Raw genomic sequence first — 26,324 nt, 5'->3', positions numbered from 1 at the left:
TGTAATCACTAACTAAAATCTAAGGCAAAAGGCAGTCTATAATAAACATTAAAACAATGCTATGGGAGCAAAAACGAAGCAACAATGAATTCTGACCATGGATAGGGGCAAACAAAGGTGGCACTGAGGCTGGCCTCGACACGAGGAGGATTTTGGGTTGTGGAAAGTGAATGTGGAGACTATTTCAGGCCCAGGTATTCAGCAGAAACAAAACCATCAGTTGTACAGAGTAGATAATGAGTTGTGGGGCTGCAGGTTTCTCCGTGGTGACGGGGCACACGCATGGGGTTAAGCAGAAGGAGAAATATGGGATGAAGGCCGACCATGGGGTTTGTGGGGGAAGACCCCCTCAAACAATTTGAGTGCGCGAGGACCAGAGAGATTATCTAGTGAATTTCAACCTCCTCATTTAAAAAATTTATTTATTTATAAAGATTGTATTTGTTTGAGGGGAGAGGGCAGAGGGAGAGGAAGAAGCAGACTCCCTGCTGAGCAAGGACCTCGGAGGTGGACTTGGGGCTTGGTCCCAGCACCCTGAAATCATGACCTGAGCTGAAGGCAGACTCTTAACTGAGCCAGGCATGCGCCCCTCCTCATTAAAAAAAAAAAAAAAAAAAAAATTGGTTGGACAGGTAGGGGCGGTAAGTGACCTGAGCTGCCGACAGGGCCACATCCAGGGAGCCCTCCCGGGCTCTGTGCAGGGCCTCTGAGGGGCACCGCCCCGCTCCCCGAGCGCTCCTCCCGCTCCCCAGCCCCGAGCGCTCCTCTCCGGGCCCCCCCGGCGCTCCTCCCGCTCCTCCCCAGGCCCCCGGCGCTCCTCCCGCTCCTCGGGCCCCCGGCGCTCCTCCCGCTCCTCGGGCCCCCAGCGCTCCTCCCAGGGCCCCCGGCGCTCCTCCCGCTCCTCCCCGGGCCCCCGGCGCTCCTCCCGCTCCCCAGCCCCGAGCGCTCCTCCCCGGGCCCCCGACGCTCCTCCCGCTCCCCAGCCCCGAGCGCTCCTCCCCGGGCCCCCGGCGCTCCTCCCGCTCCTCGGGCCCCCAGCGCTCCTCCCCGGGCCCCCGACGCTCCTCCCGCTCCCCAGCCCCGAGCGCTCCTCCCCGGGCCCCCCGCGCTCCTCCCGCTCCTCGGGCCCCCAGCGCTCCTCCCCGGGCCCCCGACGCTCCTCCCGCTCCCCAGCCCCGAGCGCTCCTCCCCGGGCCCCCGGCGCTCCTCCCCGGGCCCCCGGCGCTCCTCCCCGGGCCCCCGGCGCTCCTCCCGCTCCCCAGCCCCGAGCGCTCCTCCCCGGGCCCCCGGCGCTCCTCCCTGGGCCCCCGGCGCTCCTCCCGCTCCCCAGCCCCGAGCGCTCCTCCCCGGGCCCCCGGCGCTCCTCCCGCTCCTCCCCGGGCTCCTCCCAGGGCCCCAGGCGCTCCTCCCGCTCCTCCCCGGCGCTCCTCCCAGGGCCCCAGGCGCTCCTCCCGCTCCCCGGCCCCCAGCGCTCCTCCCTGGGCCCCCGGCGCTCCTCCCCGGGCCCCCGGCGCTCCTCCCGCTCCCCAGCCCCGAGCGCTCCTCCCCGGGCCCCCGGCGCTCCTCCCGCTCCTCCCCGGGCTCCTCCCCGGGCCCCCGGCGCTCCTCCCGCTCCTCCCCGGCGCTCCTCCCAGGGCCCCAGGCGCTCCTCCCGCTCCTCGGGCCCCCAGCGCTCCTCCCTGGGCCCCCGGCGCTCCTCCCCGGGCCCCCGGCGCTCCTCCCGCTCCTCCCCGGCGCTCCTCCCAGGGCCCCAGGCGCTCCTCCCGCTCCTCGGGCCCCCAGCGCTCCTCCCTGGGCCCCCGGCGCTCCTCCCCGGGCCCCCGGCGCTCCTCCCGCTCCTCCCCGGCGCTCCTCCCAGGGCCCCAGGCGCTCCTCCCGCTCCCCGGCCCCCAGCGCTCCTCCCTGGGCCCCCGGCGCTCCTCCCCGGGCCCCCAGCGCTCCTCCCCGGGCCCCCGGCGCTCCTCCCCGGGCCCCCGGCGCTCCTCCCTGGGCCCCCGGCGCTCCTCCCCGGGCCCCCGGCGCTCCTCCCGCTCCCCAGCCCCAGCGCTCCTCCCCGGGCCCCCGGCGCTCCTCCCGCTCCCCTGCCCGGAGCCCCAGATGCCCCGCCCACGCCGGGCCCCGCCCCCCGTCCCCCGCCCCCCGCCCGAGAGGCCTCCACTCTAGGCCTTTGGGTTGGCGCGGGCCGGCCTGCAGCGGGGAGGCCGGGAGCTGTCGCGGCCGCTCACGGTAGGCGGTGTCGGGGCCTCGGGGCCGGGCCCGGGGCGGGGCGGCGCGGCGAGGGGCCGCGGGGACCCCGCGGGCTCGCAGGCTCGGGCTGGCGGCCCCGGAGGGCGGCGGCGGGCCTGCGGGGCGGGGCGGGGCGCGGGAGCCGCGCGTGCGCAGTCCGCCTGCTGGCGGCGAGGCGGGGCTTGGGGGGCCGCCGGCGGGGGGCTCCTCGGTCCCCGGGGCGGGCCGCCGGCTTCGTTACCCCGGGGGGTCCCGAGCCGCGTCCCGGGGCCGCCGGTTGTGACGAGCAAAGGCGGACGGCGAAGGCCCTGGCAGCGAAGGCGGGGGCGACTGCGCCGGCCGGGCCCCCGGGGGTGGGGGCGCTGCGTACAGGGCGCGAGGCTCGGGCCCCGCCGCGGGGAGGGTGCGGCTCCGCCCGCGCGGTCGCGGGCCGGCTGCCCCCTGCAGGATGGCGGGGGAACTGCGCCGGGAGCGGGGGCTCCGGGGGCCCGGGGCTCCGGATGGCTCTCGGGCCCTCTGCGTCGTTCAAGAATAATAATCGGGTGAATGTCGGTAACGTGGCGGTTAGGGACGGCCCCGAAGGGAAAAACGGGACGGGGTACAGAGCCCTGGACTCAGTGGGACGCGCTGGGCGGGCGCAGCCAACGCCAGGTCTGGAGCTGAATGTCTCAGACCTTCCTATGGGGCCTGTGGATCTCGGGCACATTTTAAAAAAATTTTATTAATTAATTTTTAAAATTTTATGTTTATTAATTTTTAAGTTTATTTTGTTGGAGTTCAATTTGCCAACATATAGCATAACACCCAGTGCTCATCCCGCCAAGTGTCCCCCCCAGTGCTCGTCACCCAGTCACCCCCCCCCCCCTTCCACCACCCCCTTGTTCGTTTCCTAGAGTTAGGTGTCTCTCATGTTTTGTCACCATCACTGATATTTTCACTCATTTTTAAATTCTTCCCTCGCAGGTGTTTGGGTGGCTCAGTGGGTGAAGCGTCTGCTGTCAGCTGGGGTCATGATCCCACGGTCCTGGGATTCAGTCCCATATTGGGGCTCCCTTCTCAATGCGGAGTCTGCTTCTCTCTCCACCCCTCCCCCTTGTTTTCTCTCTCGAATAAATACATTTTTTATTTTTTAATTTTTTTAAATTTATTCATGAGAGACACACAGAGAGGCAGAGACACAGGGAGAGGGAGAAGCAGGCTCCCTGCAGGGAACCTGATGCGAGACTCCATCCCTGGACTCTGGGATCCTGACCTGAGTCAAAGGCAGACGCTCAACCACTGAGCCCTCCAGGTATCCCATTTTTAAAACAAATAAATAAACTCCTCCCCTGTCCCCCAAACAGGACCAAAAAACAAAACAAAACAAAAACACAACCCCACAACGACAAACAACCCAACCAATTCAGTTTGAGGGTTTTGAGCTCCCAGGCTTTCCAAAGTGATGGACCAGGGAAATCAACCCAATTTGGGTCACTCTTACGGAGCACCCTGCAGAGTCCTACGGGGACAGGCAACCTCATTTGTTCCCTGAATCTGTGACCTTTGGCAATGTGGAACTCTAGTGAGGATTGGCTTAATCATTCCAAGATCTCCTCCCCGTGGGAAACGACTGTCGTCCCATCCTCCAAACACAAGGTTTTGAGGCTGCTGCAAATAAAAATCGCTGTACATATTTACTTTTCACCCAACTATGGGCTGCACACATGAAGTTTTGTTACAGGGCCATACTTCAAAAGCTAAATTATGGTTGGAAGAATGACTGGAGGAACAGAACTATGTTAGCTGTGTGAATGAAATGCAAGGAATTTCATTCACTTTGTATTTATAGACTGAAAAAAATGAAGAGAATGGTATCACTCTGCCCCCTGCTCCCCCCCACACACAGAAAAAATGACCAAACTTCCTGCAAAATAGCCATAGTCACTAAATATCTACTAGGTTAAAACTACAAACATAGTCGTTGAAGTAGAAAAGTTGGTTTCCAGGATTTCCAGGGTGTACAGCAGGGCATGATGTTGTCCATGGCTGTACTTGGGTTGGGATATGGGGGATGAGTGAAGCCGACTTTAATGAATTGTTTCTATCTCTGTGAAATGCTGTGTCTTGTGTTTATGACTTCTTAGTCATCTAGGTTCTTGAAATGGGATTTGGGGCTTTTCTTTGTTTGCTTCTGGACACAGATTATTAGCTCTTTATTTGTGTCATTGATTCCCTTGAGAATTTGACATAGCTATGGACCTCTTCGTCCCAAATGGCTATATGCACGTCTACACAGATTTTGCTGGTAATTCCAGAAGATTCACATGCATAGGCTCTAGATTAAGAATCCCTCTTTTCAGGAATGTATCTATGTGTATATAAATATTTAGAGAATATACATACATATATATACAGAGAGAGAGTGTGTGTGTGTGTGTGTGTATTTGAAAATCAGATTTTCTGGAGTTTTATTTCTAGATAATGATCAGATAATTTAAATTTCCTGCTCACGACACTTATGAAGATGTTTTATAAGACAAGAACTGTATCTTCTAGAAGTTCTGGGAAAGGCTAGCATTGGCATATTTACTAGGGATATGGTAAAGAATGGTTTAGGTTTCCACATTAAGTTATATTGTTAGAAAGCAGAAATACTAAGACTAATATGCTGAGGCTTAACCACTATAGAAGAAAGACATGCCCTTTAGGAACTTAATTTGAAAAATTGAATTCTTTTTTTTTATAGTGAAGATTTATTTTTAAATAATTATGGAGTTTGTTCAGGGATACATAGTGTGTACATGAATATTCTAATTTTTTCAATTTACTCATCTTGTGATATATAAATCTATGCATTACAACAGTGTAATCAACATATGCTGGTTGATTTTTCATTTTAAAGACAAGACCAAAATCAAAACCTGTGAACTTATTATACTTTTCAAACTGAAAGAATCAAATAGCTAGCTACAATTCTAAAATAGCATCAATAAATCCAATATTTTTCTTGTAAGTATCAACAGGCTATACTGAAACAAGGTAAAATATAAATACCCTACTCTGTACTTAATTTGGAGTGTTACCACTGAAATCAATTACAGATGTTTATTCTGAGATGCTACTATGAAGGTTGTAGACTCAACTGCTGATAATGGTAATCAAAGTTAAATTTATGGGATACCCAGAAAACAGGCTGGATTGAAACCTGTACAATTTTAAAATACTCATTAACAACAATTTTTGAAAGACACATAGAAGGCTATTGTTTTCATATAAACTGGGAGTTTTAAAATCATCTCCCTTTAGTGCTTCAATTGTCACATGGCCATAAACCAAAGACTAAATCACTTCAAATGATCACAAATACTATTTAGGCAAAAATTCTCATGTGTCAGTACTTTTAATGTTGTATACATCAAATTATAGTAAAAAGATGACTATAAACAACATGCAGCCCCGCTATTTTCATGAACGGCACAACAGATTACAGTGAACCGAGTTTATATTCCACCATCAAGCGTGGTTCTCCCATTAGTTCACTTTGTGATGGGTCATTAAGAATATCTTCAGGGGATCCCTGGGTAGCGCAGCGGTGTGGCGCCTGCCTTTGGCCCAGGGCATGGTCCTGGAGGCCCGGGATCGAATCCCACGTCGGGCTCCCGGTGCACGGAGCCTGCTTCTCCCTCTGCCTATGTCTCTGCCTCTCTCTCTCTCTCTCTCTCTCGCTCTCTCTCTCTCTGTGTGTGACTATCATAAATAAATAAAAAAAAATAAAAAAAAAAGAATATCTTCAAATCCAATAGTCTCATCATTACCCCTTAAAATATCCAATGAAGGGTTTGAGCTTGCAAGAAATGGAAGACGCTGAACCTGCTGCACTGCCTTGAATTCCATTTGTAATTTTAGTGGAGCAAACAGACCCTGGATGTTTCTTAGTGTAGAAAAATTCATTTTATCTTGGTTGAGCTGGAAATTTTTTTCTGATAATTCAAGAGGATGACTGGGCAAAAGTTCATTTTTCACACAAGGGAGACCTTTACGAAGAAGATAATGCTGTTCAAAAGGTCCACTTGCTGAAAGTTCAGTAACTGGAATACTCTCCTTCAGCTGAGATCCAAGTCCTCTGGCATTCATCTTCACTTGCTCTGTGAACAGCCGCTCGGCCCTATTACTGTCAGCCGGCCCCGCTGCTCACTTCCCTGAAAAATTGAATTCTAAATAGATTTTTCATAGCCAGGAGGTAGTAAGGTGGGGCAGGGGATGGTGTGTGTGTGTGTGTGTGTGTGTGTGTGTGTGTTTGTGTGTAAAATGTAAATCCATGCCTTCCATCTCCTTAGGGAGGAGTCCTTCACAAGACTTATTTGATATAGAACTGTTTAAGTGGTGCCTCATCCCCAGACTGTGGGGCCACTTTCCTAAATTAAGGCTTTTCTGCAGATGAAGGAACTGGAGCAGGGCCTGTTGATGCAGCCATGGGCCTGGCTACAACTTGCCGAGAACTCCCTCATGGTCAAGGCTTATATCACCAAGCAGGGGTACGCCTTACTGGTTTCAGATCTTCAACAGGTGTGGCATGAAGAGGTGGATGCTAGTGTGGTCAGCCAGCGAGCCAAGGTAAGTTGAAGAGAAGTACTGCTGTGGGGGCGGTGTGGATATAATTTCTCTTAGTGAGGGTTGGGGTGTATTCACATCAACCAGCTTGTGGGCTTGTAGGTGGCCAAGGGAGGTCAGATCAGGTTGAGACAATTCCAGTGAATGGCCTGCCCTTCCACCTAAAGCCCTGGGATCTTTCCATATTTCTGTCCTTATGTTTGTTTTTTTGCGCTGCCCACAGTACAAGGTAGGATTGTGAAGTAGGCCAGTTGCTCTCTCTGTTTTCTTCTTTCCTCTTCCTGTTTATTTTTTTTTTTAATATTTTATTTATTTATTTATGAGAGGCACAGAGAGAGGCAGAGACATAGGCAGAGGAACAAGCAGGCTCCCCATGGGGAGGGACTCGATCCCAGGATCCCGGGATCACCACCTGAGCTGAAGGCAGATGCTCAACCACTGAGCCACCTGGATGCCCCCTCTTCCTGCCTTTTTGTCTTCTCTTCATCTCCACTGCGCTGTCTTCATGTTAGCCAGAGTTTTCCTTTACTGTTGGGGGGAGTCTGTTTCCTTGTCACACCCCGACTCCATACAACTCCTGCTGTCTTTTTAGGAGCTGAACAAGCGCTTGACAGCTCCACCTGCGGCTTTTCTCTGTCATTTGGATGATCTGCTTTGCCCACTGTTGAAGGACACTACTTTCCCCAGCGAAGCTACATTCACCTGTGATCATGTGGCCGAGGCACTGATACTACGGGTGCGGAGTGAACTCTCTGGTCTCCCCTTTTATTGGAATTTCCACTGCATTCCTGCTAGCCCTTCCCTGGTGAGTGTAATTCAAGTGTGGAGTGGGGAAGGGGAATGCCAGCTGCTTCAAGATGAATCTTTAGGTGCTCTTATTTTTGTGTGGATTCCACTTGAAATTCTTCTTCAGTCAGAACACTTTCCTTGATTAGACAGAAGGCAAAACAGATTCTCGACTGGTACATCCTTTCCTTGCAAAGGGAGCAGGGTTTGGGTTTACCTGCTTTATTGAGCGTCTTTATTTATTATTCAACATTTATTAAGCATCACTTTAGATTGGTTGTTAGGTGTCCAGATCTAAAACAAATAGCCTATTCCTGGAGTTTATAATCTAGTGAGAAGATAGGCAGGAAGCAGAATAAAGTATGGTAAATTCTTTGGTTGAAGTAAGCTCAGGATGAGTGAAAGTTTGAAAAACCTTTTTTTGAAGAGTTTTTTTTTTTTTTTTCCTTTAGAAAGTGGAGGGCGAGCAGGAGGGGAAGAGGGAGAGAGAGAGAGAGAGAGAGAGAGAGAGAGAGAGAATGAATCCCAAGCAGGCACCATGCCCAACAGGGAGCCCAACTTGGGGCTCAATCTTACAACCCTGAGATCATGACCTGGGCCGAAATCAAGAGTTGGATGTTTCACCGACTGGGCCACCGAGGCACCCCATTGAAGAGATAGTTTCTAAGTTGTGTTTTGGAGATGGGGAGGGGATAACTGGGAGAAGATCAGGTCAGTCTAGGCTGGAGTGCATTTTGAGAGGCAGGGAGAAGTATAGGTGTGGGGCAAGGGAGGGAATTTCATGACTGCAGGAAGTTGTGGGAAATGAGGTGGGCAGTGACCAGCTTTTGAAGAATTCTAATGAGTTTGGATTTTATCCTTAAGGCAACAGAGATTCATTGAAAAAGTTTATTTTATTATTAGAAAATATTTAATTTATTATTTGAGTGAGTAAGAGCCAGAGAGATCAGAGGGAGAGGGACAGGGAAAAGCAGACTTGCTGCTGAACAGAGATCCCAATGTGGGGCTTGATCCCAGGACCCTGAGTCATGACCTGAGCTGAAGGCAGATGCTTAACCGACTGAGCCACCCAGGTGCCTGCATTGAAAAACTTTAAGCAGGGGTTTAACATGATCCAGTTCAGATCAGTCTGGCAATAGGATAGAGTATGTGCCAGTGTTAGCTACCTTTCTGAACATTTGTCATTGGATCCTCATGACTATCCTGCAAGATAAGTAGTATTTATTCCTTGTTTTCAGAGTAGGAAGCCAAGATTGAAGGCAATGTGTCCAAAGTCATCTAACTTATAAGTGAATGAGCTGGAATTTTACTCCCAGGGAGGTCTGATTCGAGAGCCTATTTTCAAGGACTAGGATGATAATGTCTTCTGCTTACACAGCTTTCTAGGCTCCCAGAGCTTTTTTTTTTTTTTTTTTATAAAGATTTATTTATTTAGTTATGATAGACACACACACACACACAGAGAAGCAGAGACACAGGCAGAGGGAGAAGCAGGCTCCATGCTGGGAGCCCGACATGGGACTCGATCCCGGGACTCCAGGATCGCGCCCTGGGCCAAAGGCAGGCGCCAAACCGCTGAGCCACCCAGGGATCCCTCCCAGAGCTTTTATTAGAAATTAGTTTGACGTGGGAGACACCTAACTCTGGGAAAGGGGTAGTGGGGAAGGGAGGTGGGCGGGGGGTTGGGGTGACTGGGTGACGGGCACTGAGGGGGGCACTTGGCAGGATGAGCACTGGGTGTTATGCTAAATGTTGACAAGTTGAACTCCAATAAAAAAATAAAAAAAATTAGTTTGAGAGAGACGCTGGGGTGACTCAGTGGTTGAGCATCTCCCTTCAGCTCAGGTCATGATCCCGGGATCCTGGGATCGAGTCCCACATTGGCTTCCCCGCAGGGAAGCTAAGTAGTACTTAGCTTCTCCCTCTGCCTGTGTCTCTGCCTTTCTCTGTGTCTCTCATAAATAAATGAGTAAAATCTTTAAAAAAATAAATTAGTTTGAGAGTAAACAGTAAGAACTTGTTTGCAGGAATTACTGCCACTGGTCCCTTCCACCCTTTTATATAAACAGAGCTGTTTCAGTCAGTAGCATTAGAGGCCAAGGTCTTCTATGGGAGGTCTAAGGGTGTAGGTTTATCAGCAGAAGCACTTGAAGACAAGTGGGCATCATTTCCTATATCCTTTCTTTAGTTTTCCTGAGGTCATGTGATCTTTTGGCATCAACGGAGTGGATGGGACAAAATATTTTTGAGAAACTGTTCTTTGGTGGATTTCTTTTCTTAAGATTTATTTATTTATTTGAGAGAGAGAGAGAGTGTGTGTGTGTGTGGTTGGGAGGGACAGGGCGAGGGAGAGAGAGTCTCAAGCGACTCCACGTTGAGCACAGAGCCCAATGCGGGGCTTGATGCCATGACCCTTAACTGAAACCAAAGTCAGAGGCTCAACTGACTGTACCACCTAGGTGCCCCTCTGGTGGAGTTTTGATTTGGAATCCAGTTAAGGTGGACTTGAGTGCTTGGAGAACTTCTCATTCACCTCTGAATTTCTGAGGTCCATCAACAGTGTTTAGCAGATAATAGTTTTGATCTGTTGATTTTTGTGAAATTTTTTTGTGCAATTTTCCATCCTTTAGATAGTTTACCTCTTTGGTTCAAAACCCTGTAATTTTTTTCTAAGTAACACCAGGGGGCACTGTTCCCTCAATAATGCTTGTTCTGGAACCAAAAAAAAAAAAAAAAAAAAAAAGTGTTCCTGGAGCCCTTGGGAAGTCCTAGCAATAGCTAGTCTCACTGTGCATCACACAGCCCTCGAAATTCAGAATAGTGAGATTGAGAAGGTAGTTCTAGGAGGGTGATGGGTTCTGATAGTTTTTTCCCCCCAAATTATAAAGGAAACTTGTATAATGATATTATAGTAGAAAATAATATGTAAAGGGAAAACGAGCTATTCTAGGCAAATTCCTCTAATTGGGCAGCCCCAATAAGAAAAGAAGCTTCAGTATTGGGGAGACCATTGAACAATTGGTGAACAATTAGGCTTTAAGGTAAAATAAAATACGTATTATTATAAAAAAGAAGACTACCAGCCCAGGGAAACCCCTGAGCCTGAGGAAGCTTTATAGGGAAAAAGTTAGAGCCAGCGGACACTGTCAAGGATGTAGGCGGATACTATTCCAGGCTTGTGTGTGTGTCTGTGAGGTCACACAGTCATAATTTTTGTTTATTACTCATTCTTGTGATAGTTTTTATTTCATTTTTTTTCAATGAGTAATTCATGCAAAAGGCAAACATTTCAAATAGCATTAAGAAAGGGTCTAGAGTGAAAAAATAGGTCCTTCTACTCCACCCTCTAGTCTCTTATTTTCCTTCTTTAAAGCAACTACTGATACCATCTTCTTGTGACTTCTTAAGGAAAGCCATATGTAGGTTTGTGTAGATGTAAGTTGTGTGTACTCACACAATCAAATACTTATCTGGGCGTATGGATGCCTTTTCACAAATGGCAGCGTACTATCCACACTATTCAGTAGCTTGCTCTTTTCACTTAATTATAGAACTTAGAAAATATTTGTAACAATCTGTTTGGACAATCTGCTTTAATATTCTTTAATGGTAACATAGAGTTTTATTTGACAGCATATATCAACTTGTATTGAATCGATACACTACTAGTAGACACTTAAGTTGTTTCCATTCTTTTGCTGTTACACATAGTGGCTACTCTTGTATTTACTTTTCCTACGTGTAAATGTAGGAGTAACTTCCTAGCAATGGAATAGTTGAATCAAGGAGTATTTGGGGGCTCCCGGCTGGCTCGGTCGGAAGAGCGTGCAACTCTTGATCTCGGGGTCGTGAGTGTGAGCCCCACATCAGGTGTAGAGATTGCTCAAAAAAATAAATAAATGAACGTAAAAAAAAAAGAATATTTGTATCTTTAATATTGCTCACAATAATGCCAGATTGTCTCCCAGAGAGCTTGCACACCTAAACTCCTACTAGCCATGCAGGAGAGTAAGAGAATACAGCGTGTGGTGTGTTCACGCTAAGATCTCAAGGCTGTGCAGGATATCATGAAATATCTCAGGCCTCGGATCACTGCTTTCTAGCCCATTTCCACTTCCAGCCAGCTTCCTTCATTCCTTCTTCCTCCTCAAAAATGAAGGAGTCCGAGTATGTGCTCGCAATGACTTATCCAAGGTAATACAAATAGAGTGGTGGAGCTGAGTTACAAAAGCATGTGTGTTCTTCCTGCCACACAAAAAACCCGTCGTATTACCTTGGATAAGTCATTGAGTTTTTATGAGACTTGGCTTCATCATTGATAAAGGGGAGGCACCAGTCCCAACCTTACTATGGAATCCTGGGGACTAAATACGAGAACATACATGGTAGTACTTAGCTTCAGCATTACTGTGGACCTTTGAGAACACATACTCGGACTCCCTAATTTTTCCTTGAAGAAAATAAGGACCGTGAGAGTGCTTGGGATTAAGCCATTTTCACATCTAGATGCTCTCAGAGCCAGGGCTAGCACCCAGATGGAATTTCCAGTCTGTTGTTCTTGTCACCATATCCAAACCTGATAGGATTCATTTTGGGATTGATAACTGCCATTCAGCTCTCCTGCCTCTGACTGTCAACATTTCAATGGGAAATCTGCAGATGTCGGGGGGGTGGGGGTGGGAGGGTGTTATAAATAGATTTCCTCTGGAAAAGATTGACAACTCCTGCCTCTGTATCTACCACACTTCCTGACCTCCTTAACTCTCCTGAGCAATTTGAGGGCAGAAGCCTCATGGGGTCACAGCATGTACTAGGCACATAGTAGGTGTCTGTTGAATTGGCTTGTGGAATCGCACCTCTTCATATATCATCGTCTGCAAACGAAGGGGTGGGGGTCTTCCTGACCTGAAGTGCTTCAAGATTTTTCCTTGAAAATCCTTGTAGTATCTATGGATTTGCTTTGAAATCTATTACTTCAGCCACATGACTTGTCCTAATTAATTGATCTAAGCATGCATCTAACTTAGAAATGAGTTATACCCCAATGATTCAGAGTGGTGTAGTCCAATTCTATGAAATTATTTGAAAAGTTGAAATATTTACTGATAAAAAGCTGAATTATTTTTTCTTTTTTGCTATATAGACATTGGCGTCTGGTACATAGCTTCGGGTGCCTGGCATGGCATTACCCTATATATTTAGATACAGCATTGATTAAAAGCTGTTTCTCCTTATGTTTCCTGTTTATTTGCCACCACTCAAAGAGATCGCTGTTAAGGTGGATTCCCAGAGAGAGGCTGGTTGTCACCTTTAGGAGTTTCTGTTATTTGAGGGCTGCCGCCAGAGGGATGGTGATGCTGCTTGGTTACCAATTGCAATTACTTTCAGTTCAGCCCCTCTAAACACGGACTTGCTTTCATACAAGGATTCACCTATTTTTCCACTATTCACCTCGAACAGGACAAAACCTAACAAAATAGTTCCAGGAAAGAAGGTTGGGTCTGGAGCAGATGAATTTCCCCAAAGCAGAACTTCTGCTGCATTTTGAACAGTACTTGGAGGCTTCAGTTTATCCTTAGGACCTGAACTGGGAACCAGGACCAGGTTGGGATGTGCTGCATGATGGGAAGAAGTGACTGGTGTTTCCAGCTCCATTTGATTTCTGGCCTTCTGCTCTGCATCAGCCCCCCTGCATTTATTGGGTCCTGGTGGTGGTACAAAAGCTGCTGCCTCTCGCCCATATTCCCCTCACCCCAATCTCTTCTCTTCTGATCTGTCCTTAGAGAAGCGTAGGGGTGCCTATAATATGGCCAGTTGGCCAACTCTGGCTTGCTGCCTGTTTTTCTGAAGTTATGTTGGAAACCCACTACCCTCATTTATTACATGTTGTCTGTGGGCATTTTCATGAAGTAACAGCAGAGTTGAGTATTGTGACAGGGACTGTATTGGCTGTTTGAGCTGAAAATATTGACTATCTGACCCATGCAGAAAATGTTGCTGACCTCTGATCCTCTGATCCTGCTGGCCTTTCTTTTTTTTTTTTTTTTTTTTTTTTTTTTATTATTTATGATAGTCACAGAGAGAGAGAGAGAGGCAGAGACATAGGCAGAGGGAGAAGCAGGCTCCATGCACCGGGAGCCCGACGTGGGATTCGATCCCGGGTCTCCAGGATCGCGCCCTGGGCCAAAGGCAGGCGCCAAACCGCTGCGCCACCCAGGGATCCCTTTTTTTAATTTTTTTTATTTATGATAGTCACAGAGAGAGAGGGAGAGAGGCAGAGACACAGGCAGAGGGAGAAGCAGGCTCCATGCACTGGGAGCCCGATGTGGGATTCGATCCCGGGTCTCCAGGATCGCACCCTGGGCCAAAGGCAGGCACCAAATCGCTGAGCCATCCAGGGATCCCCTCGGGCCTTTCTTTTTAATGTTTCCTTTAGCTCATCTCCTTGGGGAACGTGAAGGAAACCCTGATAGCATCCTTTGGTCACAAAGAGATTATTGATTTTATTTATTTATTTATTTTTAAAAGATTGTATTTATTTATTTATTTGACACAGAGAGAGAGTACATGCACAAGTAGGCAGAGCGGCAAGCAGAGGGGAGAGGTAGAAGCAGGCTCCCTGCTGAGTAGAGAGCCCAGTACGGGATCATGACTCTCTGAGCCAAAGGCAAAGACAGACTCTTAACTGACGGAGCCACACAGGTGCTCCGAGATGATTGATTATAGTTATTTTCTTTGGCTAAGGCTCTTTTCTTTCTAAGGCTACTGGACACCTTGTGTGGGTGAATTAGGTGATTATTCTATATAGGTATATGTTGTTATATGAGAACAGCATCCTAGTTGCACAGCAGCATGGCTATGCTTATGTCCTTCTTACCTTGTTAAGAGCAAGGTGTGCTGGGCCAGTTTCATCCTTTCTAGGCTGACCTCTTGGTGGCTGGCTGGCTTCTGTTCCGATGACCTTAGACTTTGCTGCATTTGTGGGAGCAGATCGAAACTCTCATTCTGGACTATCATCAGCCCTGAAATGGCTCGTAAGCAGTGGCTGGGTCTAATTTCCAAGGCTTTCTGCTCTCTGTTGACTTTTGTCTCCTGTTATGTTCCAGCTAGCACACTCTTTTAGCTACACCTACTTTCCTGAAGCCTACTTGGATTTTCTGCTTTTGTTTCTTAGTCTCTGCAAGAGAGTTGGAACCACACCTTTCTCTTATCAACTCTGTCACAACCTTCTCTTTAAATCACCACTCTGGGCTGTCTATCCATGTGTTCTCCTCTCTTCTTTCCCACCCTTTTATCTATGCTACAAAGAAAGCCCTCGAACTTCTTTCACATACCTATTTAGTTACTGTGTTTTTATAGCCATGTAAATGGATTGCTTGCTTATGAAACTGTAAGTCCCTGTGAAAACATATATTTTTCAGTATTTTTCTAGTTCCTAATATAGTGTTCGGGAGTACTCTGTAACTGTCTGTTGGCTGATTGATATCTCTTCCATGAAAGGTCTCCCAGCATTTGGTTCGTCCTCTCATGGGCATGAGTCTGGCCTTGCAGTGCCAAGTGAGGGAACTAGCAACCTTGCTCCGCATGAAAGATCTAGAGATCCAGGACTACCAGGAGAGTGGGGCTGTGCTGAGTCGAGGTGAGAGGGCATTCTTTGGGGTATTGGGTGGGGACTGGTACAGGTGGCCAAAGGGCCTCAGAAAACGGGAGAGTCATTTGCATTAGAGGTGTGCTTCCCTGAGGAGGTGCTGGGTACTGGCCATAACTGGAGACTTGAGGCTGGGTGATACTTCTCTCTGCCTTGATGACCCAGCTGGCACCCAAGTAGCCAAAAGAAACTGTAGCTGAGTCCAGCCATTGCCCCAGGCAATGGCAAGAAAAGAGTTTGGAAAGGGGCCATCAGTTGTACAAAACTGTACAAGGGCAGCACAAACATAGGGTGGGACCCTATGAAGCATAGCTCCAGCTTCAGAATAAAAATTCAGTTCGACCTTCGTCTTTGTGGTGGGATGAACTCCTAGAGCACATGCTGCCACTGAACACATCCTGTGTTGCTAATCACCCTCTCCTCCTCCTCTGTTTGCTCACACACTCATCCCTTCTCCCACTGGACTCCGGGTGTTACATGTTTATGCTCCCTACCAAGAAATCTTGGGCTCTGTTTCTTTTCCTTCTCACAGGCAGAAAGCTCATCCTAAGACTAACATTTCTTTTCTGTATTATTACAGATCGGTTGAAGACGGAGCCATTTGAAGAAAATTCCTTCTTGGAACAATTTATGGTAGAGGTAGAGTATACAACAATAAGGATTTTCTTTCTCCTTGTGCACTTTTGCTTTATTTTCTTTCCAGGTGCCCGAGTAGTGATTTGTGTTTTGGGTGCTAGCTGGTTTGCATGGTTGGAGAATCCTTTCTCTGCGAAAGTTGCCTATAGCAAATCTGTTAAAACTTGAGATGCATGTGGGGAAGATGGGGTGAAATAGGGGGCAAGACTATGAAAGGCAAAAGTGGGCTGGTGAACATTTGTAAAAACATCTCTGCTAACATATCTAGGAGTTTCATTTAGAATTCCCTAACCTTGGAGAGTTTGGTTGCCCAGTCGATCAAATTTTTGCTTGTTGAGATCTGATCACAGGTCTGGATTGTGGAGCAGGGTGGGGGAGGAGTCATCATGACTTGCCCCTCCAACATCCCACAGCAGAGGAAGGTGAAAAGCACAGGGTTACCATTTGGGAACTGTCTTGTGGGCACAGTAGTCTGTGGAAAATCACAGTGTTTATACAAGGGGACTGGCAAAGGAATGAATGGGGAGTAGATAATTGTGGCCTGTCAGAAGCTCCTGCCTAGGTTTCTCTTCTAAGGATTGAGCTTGGCCAAAAGAAACATCTATTAAACGGCAAACAGGGGAGTATTAATAATAGTGACCTTTGATAATACCAGTCAATATTGATTTTCTCCTCTCACTCTTTTAGGACTTGTTGGTTGTACAGTTAGTACCTTCGTCTTATTGCCCTCTTTTCTAATTATACACATTAACCAAGCTGGTACTTTACTATGTAAGCAAATAATGCTATTATAATATTGTGTTCTGTATAGATTACTCGTGTTTCTGTCTTGTCATCTAGGCTACTTTGTAAACTCCTGGTGGACAGGGACTATGACTCATATTTCTTTTGAACATGAAGTTAGTATTTTTCGCAGGGCTAGGCAGAAAGCAGGTGTTTTTGACTTGGAACCTTCTGTTCTGCCTCTGTGCAGTGGCTGAGCAAAGACGCCATCGTGCTTGGGGTCTTAACAGTGAGAACCAAAAATGCAAGTTGAGTGCTCAAGCCTATCTCCTGAAGCAATCTAACTCTGGAGAAGAAGGGAAGCATGCACTATGAAGTCCTGAGGCAGAGTAGATTTCAAGTCTTTATGGGGAAAGAGAGCCCCTTACACCTGGACTTGCACAGAGATTTCCTAGGCCATTTTTCTGTCGGAGAGCTTCGTCCGTCTCTAAGTGTAGGTTTTAAGGAGGCTAATGCAGGCTGAGGATGATATTCTGATTCCCTGTCTCTGCCCCTTCGTTAAATAATACAAGACTTATTTTCAGCCCAGCAGAGAGGTCCCTTCCTGATCTGGTGCCTGCGTACCTATCCAGCTGGGTTTCTTGAGATTTTTCTTTATAAACCTTAGGCTTCAGTCACAGAGAATGGCTTTGAATTGCCAAAATGCCTTCCTCTCGCCTTTATGTCTTGGCACACATTGTTCCCTTTATCTATAATGCCCAATGCCCTGGCCTTATCTACCTTGTAAACTTCTATTAATCTTTTAAGTGTCAGCTTTGGCTTCTTTGAGAGACCTTTCCAGACTCTCCTTGTAAAGATAATCCTTCTTCCCTGCTGCTATAGTACCTTGGTTCCTACCTCCGTTTTACCACATAGAACTTTGTGATATTACTGTCTATAGGTCTGCAAGACAATGCCTTTCTCCTCTGTTGATCTCTGAAAACCATTTGAGGGCAAGGACTGCGTTGCATGCATTTCTATATCCCTGGGGCCTGAACATAGTGCCTGGGAATAGTAGATTCTCCGTAAGTTTGTGGGTGAGGATGTTACTAATTTTGTGCTCGGGGGAGTCTCACGAAAATTGGGGCAGTGTGGCCTGTGGATATGGTGCTGCTGTGAGACCTAAGTTTGGGGTCTTCAGTTATTCTCCTGCTTTATTTTGCAGCTTTGGATAAATTAGTACTTCCAGAGACTCTGTTTTCTTATTTGCAAAATTGGAGGCTCATCTCTTCCATGCTTTTGGGGTAGGGGCAACCCTGCAGAGTCGAATGAGAAAGCATAGAATCCTGGTGCCAGCCCGGGGAAGAGTATTACTGCATTGGAACCAATTACCAATTACTTCAGAAATACTGGTCTCTTAAGTCCTGGGTGGATCACACCCAAACCACATAGACGTACGGAATTTTACATATCTGCACAGGATCTGAGAGACAAGTAGCTATAGCTTTCCATTTCACAGACTAAGAAATTGGGCCTCAGAGAGGTTAAGTGACTTACCTAAGGTCATGTCGCTGTAGCTGTATGTTTAGAGCCCTCCTACATTTCTTGTCTGGGATCATCCCTATTTTGTTTTGCCACTCTAACTGGTTGTACACACCAATTAAAGGATGGTTAAGGGCTAGGATCATGGGGAATTATTGTGACCTCTGGGATCACTGCATCGTCCTCTGGGATCACCAAATGTTCTGCATAGCTGCTAGAACCCATTTTTTAATGGGACTGCAGAATTTCTTATGGCCACTGCATCTTTTCAGTTACTCTGCTTGTCTGGGGTCCTACAAACAGGACACAGAGGGTCATGGGGTCACCTAAAACAGCTGAAAGGATGTGCCATCAAAATAAGCAACATAGGAAGATAAACAAACCAGGGACAGAGAGCTCGGGGTGAAGGTGCAGGGGGGCCAGGGCTGATGTCAGAGGGCCACGCGGTCAGTGCCTGGGGTCTGTTTTTCCTGGTTCTAGGCGAGAGGCTGGAGAGATAGGGCACAGAGGGCAGTAGGACAGGGAGGTTTCTAGGATACTAAGGCCAGGAAAAATATTTAAGGGTTGAACAGAGGTTACATCTTCATATTTAGTTCTTTTGTTTTTCCTCCCCCCACCCCGCTTTGAGCCTTGGATTTCTTATTTCCAGGGAGCCCAAGGGGGCCAGTTGATGGTGGCCCAACTGGAGGGGGAGTGCTGGCAGTGTTCTTCGTCGACTGGGCGGGGTGGCTTCAGGCATGATTTTCATAGAGGGAAGATCCTCGTAGAGAGCATCTCCTAGGACTGGGGGCTGGGAGGCACCATTAGGAGTAGGAGATAAGTCAAGGAATCAGGGACCATTACTGCAACGCAGTAGGAACTGTGCGAAAGAAGTTTAGGAGGATCAGGCTGGCATGGCCTTCTCTCACTCTGGTCCACTGGAGGGAGTTCCTTCTCCCGGCCCCATCCATGCCTCCTCCTCTCCATCTGGTTGCCATCAGGCTGTGCGGCTGCTGGCGGGCTCTTTATTTATTTATCCCAGTGTAATGGGGTGAGGAGGGAGCTGGCCTGAGGCTGGCATTCCGAGGCCATGCCACTGAGCCACAGGCGGTTTGCATGGGTGTGTGAGTCACTGGGGCTGCATGCTGCTCAAACCAGACGCGGCCAGGCTCAGGGACAGCAGGCAGCCCAAAATAGAGCCCCGCCCTCTGCAGCTGGCAACCCCTGGCCAGGAATCAGCCCTTGACACCAAAACCTGAGCAGTTGCATGAAGTTGGCTTCCTTAAGTGGGGGTGGGAGTGGGGGGGCGCTTGACAGAGAGATCCTCTCCTTCCCTGTCTTCAGAGGAGTGTATTCAGCACAATAGTCCTTCCCACTGATGCATGCCTTATACGATTTAAATTAATCTGTTCAATCCAATACCTTCAGCAGTTTCTATCATATACTTATATGACTATAGCGACATTGATTTGACTCAGCATCCTAAATGTAGCCACAGCCTTTGTGTCCTGTCTAGTTTTAGTACTGTCTTCATTCCCTGTCTGGTTGCAGCCTGTTGCTGGAGCAGATGCTTCAAGTTGTGAAGATATTCACTGCTGCTCTTAGAAAGCTGGAAGTTATATCAAAGCCGCCCTGGGAAGAGGAGGAGTCCTTGAACCTGGAAATTGCTTGCTGTCCAGTTGAGTTCATTCACGGACAGCTTCTGCTTGGTTTCCTTGGCTGGCGTTCCATTCTTTACCTGCTCCTTAAATGTTAGTGTTAATTCAAAATTGTGTCCTCATCCACTTGTCCTTCTCTCTCTGGGTCATCTCATCCAGACCCCACTATTATACCACCAAGTGCCAATTTTATATCTCCCATCATGCAGCCCATATTTCTTTTTGCACATTTGATGTTTCTACCTGGATGTGTCCCACATTGTACTACCCTAAACATGTCCAAAATAAGCCACCCAATCCCCCTCTTTCTCTTCTGATATTCCTAATCTTGGAGAATCCTACCCGTATCCATTCAGCTTTCTAAGCCAGAAACTTGGGAGTTACGCACTTTTCTCTTTGTCCTTGCTTTCAAATCCTACTTGTCAACTATCTTTTGAATCTGCCCTCTCTAATCTGGCGTCTGTTGCCTTAGAATAGCAGCACCCACCCCACTCACCCCACAGTTGAATTTGTATTATGTCAGAGTGATCTCTTTGAGACAGAAACAGAAATCCAGTTGCTTAAAGCCACTTAGTGGTTCAGACTCCTTGCATGGCACACAGGGTCGTTCATGATTTGGTCCTCTTGACCTCTACAGCTTGATCCTCTGCCACTTTCCAGAACTGAAGTCCTGATGCTTATTTATTCCTTGACCAGTGTGCCTGGGATTCTCTTCTTTCTTGTCCTCACGGCAGACTCCTGTTCAGCTTTCCTGACTGCACAGACATCATCCCTTTTGTGAGCTTTCCATGACCATTTCTCCTTTCCTTGGTCTGTTTTTCTTGCCAGCACAGGTACACTCTCCTGCTGTTCCCGCCGCCTCCTGTACTGACTGACCTTTCCCATAGCATTTGGAGGACATGGAACGAACAGGATATGGAAATGAAAAGGAAGGATGGGGAGGCAAGGAAAATTGAGTTGGCTGATCTTTTCTCATTTAGATTTTTCCTTTAGAAGACTTGTTAATTCCTTCTCCTCAATGTTTTCTTGATATGGCTTCCCTACTGCAACACTCTCCTGTTTTTCTTCCTACTTCATTGGTTGCTCCTTCTCAGAATCTCCTGCTGGTTCTTTCTCTCCCTACCTCTTTTTTTTTTTTTAAAGATTTTATTTATTTATTCATGAGAGACACAGAGAGAGGCAGCGACACAGGCAGAGGGGGAAGCATCTCCATGCAGGGAGCCCGATGTGGGACCCGATCCCGGTCTCCAGGATCACACCCTGAGCCAAAGGCAGGCGCTCAACCACTGAGCCACCCAGGTGTCCCCCTACTTTTTAAAAAAGTAATCGGGTACACCTAACGCAGGGCTGAACTCACAATGCTAACACCCCAAGATCAAGAATCTCATACTCTTCTGACTGAGCCAGCCAGGTGTCTGTCCCTTACCTCTTAATGTTGGGGTGCCTCAGGATTCAATCCTTAGTGCTCTTTTTTAACTTTAGTGATCTCATATAGTCCCATAGCTTTAACTACCACTTTATTGACAAATCCCAAATTTAATCTCTACCCTTAGACCTTACCTCCAAACTCTAGACTGTCTGCTTGACATTCCCATGTGGAAGTCCAACAGAATCTGAAACTCCGCATGTCCAAAACTGAACTTCTAACCTTACCCCCAAGTTTGTTTTTCTAACAACCTCCTCCCATCTTAGCTTATGGAAATGTCACCTTTTCACTTGCTAGGGCCACAAACCTTAGAGTCATCCTTGACTTCTGTCTTTTTCTCATATCCCACATCTGGTCCATCAGGAAGTCCTGTTGGCCTTCAAAACACACCCATAATTTCACCTTTGCTGCTGCCACTCTGGTCTGAGCCACAGTTGTCTCTTTCTTGCATCATTGCAATAACCTCTTTATTGGGGTCTCTGCTGCTACCTATGCCCCCTTCTGGCCCATTACCAGCAAAGTGATCTTATTAAAATACAGATCACATCATGATACTTCCCTGCTCAAAGTCCTTCATTAGTTTACATTATACTTCTAGAGTAAAACCTAAAGGCCTTACAGTGGCCTACAAAGCCCTACATGATCTGGACCTCATTACCTTTCTGATTTCATCTACCACTTTCTCCTTCCTTTACTCCATTGCACCCACACTGGCCGCTTGCTGTTTTTCTAGCACTTTCTAGCACCACTTGCCTTTAGTCCTTTATGCTGCCCATTTCCTCTGCTTGGAATGCTCTTTCTTCAGATATTTGTGTGGCCAAGTCCTTCACTTCCTTTATGTCTGGATCAGTTATCTATCGCTTTATAACACATTATTCCAAAATGTCATGGTTTAAAACAACAAACAGTTGTGGAAGGTCAGGAATTTGGAAGCAGCTTAGCTGGGTGATTCTGATTCAGGGTCTCTCATGAAGTCACAGTCAAGATGTTGGCTGGGAATGTGATTATTCTGAGGCACTGGAGAATTCACTTCCAAGTTCTCTCATGTGGCTGTTGGCAGGAGATGCTGTTGCCCTGTAACATGGCCTCTCCATGGGGTTTCTCACATGACATGGCCCTGCCTTCCTCCAGAGCAAGTGATCCAAGAGACAGGCGAAGACTGAAATGGAAGCTGCAGCTTTTTTATAACCTAATCTCAGGAGTGACAGCACATCACTCTCTTATGGTGATCTCTTCATTAGAAGTGAAGCACTAAATGTAGGCCACATTCAAGTGGAGGGTAACTAAGCTCCACCTCTTAAGGGGAGGTGTGTCAAAAATACAATACATGGTTTTGTTCAAATGTTACCTTCACAATGGAGTTTACTGTGAGTATCCTATTTAAAATCATAAGCCACATCTTCGCCTCTCTGCACATGACTCTAATTTTGATTTTTTCTATAGCATTCATCTTCCAACATACTATAAAATTTCCTTATTTCCTTATGCTCATTGTTCATGGCATCTTCCCCCTGTTAGAGCATGTAAGCTGAGCAAGGACAAGGATGGATGTTTTGTGCCCTGGTTCATCCAGAGTACGTAGAACACTGCCTCTACACACAGTAGGCACTCAGTACATATTTGTTGAATGGATGAAGGAATCTTAGCTTCCCACTCTTCTTTATTTTCCCTATCTTATGAATAGGCCATGAAATGATCACCCTGTTGGTAGTCTGAGACCTAGATAGCCCTACTATAAATAGATGAGTAATCTAAGGAGAGAATTGCTGTCAGATTGCCATTCATTCTCCCACCTGCCTGTTTACTGGGATATAATCCCAATTTTGGGATGAACTATGAACCTTGAATCTTTTATTACTGAAATCCCCTAAAACCTCTCTTTTAGACCCAGTTCAGAAAGCAACTATCTCAGAAACCAAAAGAATAAGAACCTACCAGGGCACCTGGGTGGCTCAGTCAGTTAAGTGTCTGCCTTTGGCTCAGGTCATGATCTCAGGGTCCTGGGATTGAGCCCCACATCAGGCTCCCTGCTCAATGGGGAGTCTGCTTCTCTCTCTCCCTCTGCCCCCTCCCCCCGTGCTTGTGCGGGTACTCTTTCTTTCTCTCTCTCTCTCTCAAATGAATAAATAAAATCTTGAAAAAATAAAAAGAACCTACCAAAATCCTGGAAAGAACATTAGTCATACAGCCAAAAGCAAGTTAATTAGTTTCCTCTTTCCTCAGTTTTTCCTCTCCCTGGGCTCTCCCTCCACAGTTAAAAGCGCTGCCCTGCCACCATAAGCCCGTTATTCAATATGTAGAGGAAGACACAGGACTCAGCATAGGTTTTTTCAGTATCTCCATGGGCATCATGAAGCAGGATAAATCTAGGGGCATGAGACTGTCCTCCCTACCATCATGTGTGTCAGTACTCTGATCTAGAGAAACTTAGAGTTAATTCATTCTTCCGGTAGTCAGCATGGTGCATGTTCTTGTGGGCATACGGGGGATGATAATATTATCATCAAAGAGCTCGCTGTGCTTAATGAATGATAATAGGGGCTACAATAGTGTAGTGATTGGAAAAAGCTTCCTGCAAAAGGCAGGACTTGATCTGGACTTCTGTGTTTGTTTGGGGTTTTGCTAGGGAACTAGGTGGAAGGCATTTTAGCTGGGAAGCACATGGGCAAAGGATGTAAAGTCATAATGAGTGGGTGAGGATTAGCAGAAAATAAGGTTAGCAAGATGATAACTCGAGGCCAGGTTGTTGGGGAGCCTTAAATGCTGGGCTGGATGATTGGTACTTTATTCTGAAGGTAAATGTATTTCAGCTTTTTTTTTTTCTGCCAGTAATCCATTTATTTGCCTGTTTCAATCCAGTTATTAACATCTATCATTACACGCAGTGATTCTCAAACAGGCACATTTCCTAGGAAGGAGATGGGCACTTCCTTCTCGCAGTTATTAATTACTGTTATAGATAGTGGGAAGCCGTGGAAAGTTTTGGCTGGAGAACTGACATATGAAAGCGATCTTTGGCAAGATTAGGCTGTCAGTGGTATGCCTATGTGAGCTGAAGAATAGTGGTGCTATTGACAGACTAGGAAAATCATGGGTGGGGCTCAATTAAATCTAATCTTGGGCATACAAAGGAATGGTTTTCCTTATTTAAAACACAAATCCACCAGTATTTGAGCTCTGGAATGAAAATCTCCAGGGAGGAAGGGATGGCTGCATATGTTTCTCAGCTATATTTCTCGGGAATTTTGCCTCCTCTTTGGGGTTTTCTCAATGTGGTTCCTGTAGTCACCATTGAGCCCTGCTACCAGGGGTCACCACCTCTTTTCTTTTTGGCCCCAGAATATATTAAAAGGCTTCTTTCTTTATATTCCTTTTACAAAACGTTATAGGGGCTTATGCTTTCAAAAGAAAATTTATCAAAAATCTGAGGGCAAACAAAAAGGAAATCAGGATGAAAATTCAAATGGGATAAAATTACTCATATCCAAGAGATGGATTTCTGATGCTGGGAATCCTTAATAGTGGAGATCTTCATTAGCTTCTAAATTCTTGTATCCTAAAAGCCTCAAAATCAAGTGTTTACTAACTCAAATGTCTAAAGGGGACAGACATACAACATAAATATGATATCTTATATCAGGCTGGATATAATACAACATGTTTTTGGGGGTCTGTGGAAAACTGAATCGCACATGCCCCCCTCTATCTAGACCCAAATAGGTTAGCACAGTTGAACAGACACTGTTCTGGGGGCTTGTGTAGTTTACTTCACTGAAAGGAAGTACCAGCTCCTTCTAAAATGAAATCTGTTTTTTATTTGTTTGTTTAGCTCCACAGAATTCACTGTTAGTCGCTCGTTTGGTTTCATTCTCATTTCCAGTCTGAGAAATCCACTTAGTTCAGAATTGAATTCTGAGGCAGAAATGCTTGAGATATTTCTGGCAAACATCTAGCCTTCTTAGGTGTAAACTATCAGCTTCTTGTACCTCTGGAGCATTTTTCAGTGATTCACATAGTTGAGTCTCTCTCCTCTTCCCTTAGTAGAGGATGGGTTTCATAAAAGTCCATTCATGACATGACAAACAGTGCTTTAGTCTATTAAAAAATGGTGGCTTCTATATAATCAGAGTTAATTGAAAAATATAAGATGAAAGTTCTTTTTCACATACATGTTGGATTTAAATTGATTATAGGACCTGTAAGTGGGAATGCTCAGGAAAGCACTGACAAAGTAGCGCTGAAGTTTTGGTTGAGAAAACCTTTAGAAATAGAGAGATCTGGGAGTGTGCTGCAGAGGAGAAATATTTGAAGTCACAAGAATGGACACTTTTTTTTTTTTTCCCTTGGAGGAGCACAGAGGAACAAAAGTCCAATGATTGAGATTTGGGGAACAATCATAATTGGAAGGAGTAGTAGGAGCCAGTGAAGGAAGTGTGAGTAGATAGGGGAATCTGAACAGAGTAATAAATTAGCCCAGAAAAGGGAACAGACATCTGTGCATGTGCCAGACATAGTTGCCAGGTGCTTTATCTAACTTATAACTTTTAATCCTTACAGCAAACCTATGAGGTTGGTGATATTATTCTCATTTTAAAGACAAAGAAGCAGAAGCTCAAAGGCTAAGTAGTTTGTTTCAGGTCAGCTCACCTGATTTGCTCTTATTTGTCTTTACTCAAGTCTCGTGTTCTTCCCATCACCCAGAGAGTGATCCACAGCACCACATGTGGGAGAGAGACCAAAGAGAATAGGCGCCTGCCTATCCTAGGAAAGACCAGTAGACAATTTGTGATCTTGGGCAGTATCAGCAGATTTCAGGGCGCTAAAGAAGGATCCATTGATAAGGTAATGAAGACAATGAGTTATAGAACTCTCACCAGAGTGGTTTCATTATGAAAAGGAAGTGAGAGCTAGCTGCTGAGCTAGCAGGGCCCGAAGCAGAACCCCTTCTAATGATAGGAAGATGCTGTGTGTTTGAAAGCAAAGGAGAAGCCATTGGAAATAAATGTAAGCTGGTGGAGGGAGAATGACCATGTGAGAGCAGGGAACTGTGGAGTTGGATGCAGTGGGAGAATTAGTCCTTCCTCGGAGATTTGCCAATGGCATGAGGGCACAGGCAATGTTTTGAAGCAGA

At 46.9% G+C, this 26,324-nt stretch overlaps 1 protein-coding gene across 2 annotated transcripts in view; it reads left to right on the top strand.

Annotated features, from left to right (window-relative positions):
* Positions 1-2,036: 2,036 nt before the first annotated feature.
* The window catches only part of NHEJ1 (non-homologous end joining factor 1), an 82,688-nt gene continuing 58,400 nt past the window's right edge, over positions 2,037-26,324 (top strand). Inside the window, exons 1-5 of one of the 2 annotated variants that reach the window (XM_041737720.1) lie at positions 2,037-2,226; positions 6,643-6,819; positions 7,409-7,621; positions 15,103-15,241; positions 15,831-15,889. In XM_041737720.1, coding sequence (XP_041593654.1) covers positions 6,643-6,819; positions 7,409-7,621; positions 15,103-15,241; positions 15,831-15,889 — 588 coding nt within the window. In that variant the 5' untranslated portion in view covers positions 2,037-2,226. Of the gene's footprint in view, positions 2,227-2,421; positions 2,769-6,642; positions 6,820-7,408; positions 7,622-15,102; positions 15,242-15,830; positions 15,890-26,324 lie in introns of those variants that run through there. The other variant, XM_041737719.1, reaches the window with a different exon arrangement.

Source organism: Vulpes lagopus, chromosome 22, assembly GCF_018345385.1.
Source record: "Vulpes lagopus strain Blue_001 chromosome 22, ASM1834538v1, whole genome shotgun sequence".
Taxonomy (NCBI): domain Eukaryota; kingdom Metazoa; phylum Chordata; class Mammalia; order Carnivora; family Canidae; genus Vulpes; species Vulpes lagopus.
The sequence above is the reverse complement of the archived record's forward strand: the minus strand, read 5'-3'. Positions and strand labels throughout refer to the sequence as shown.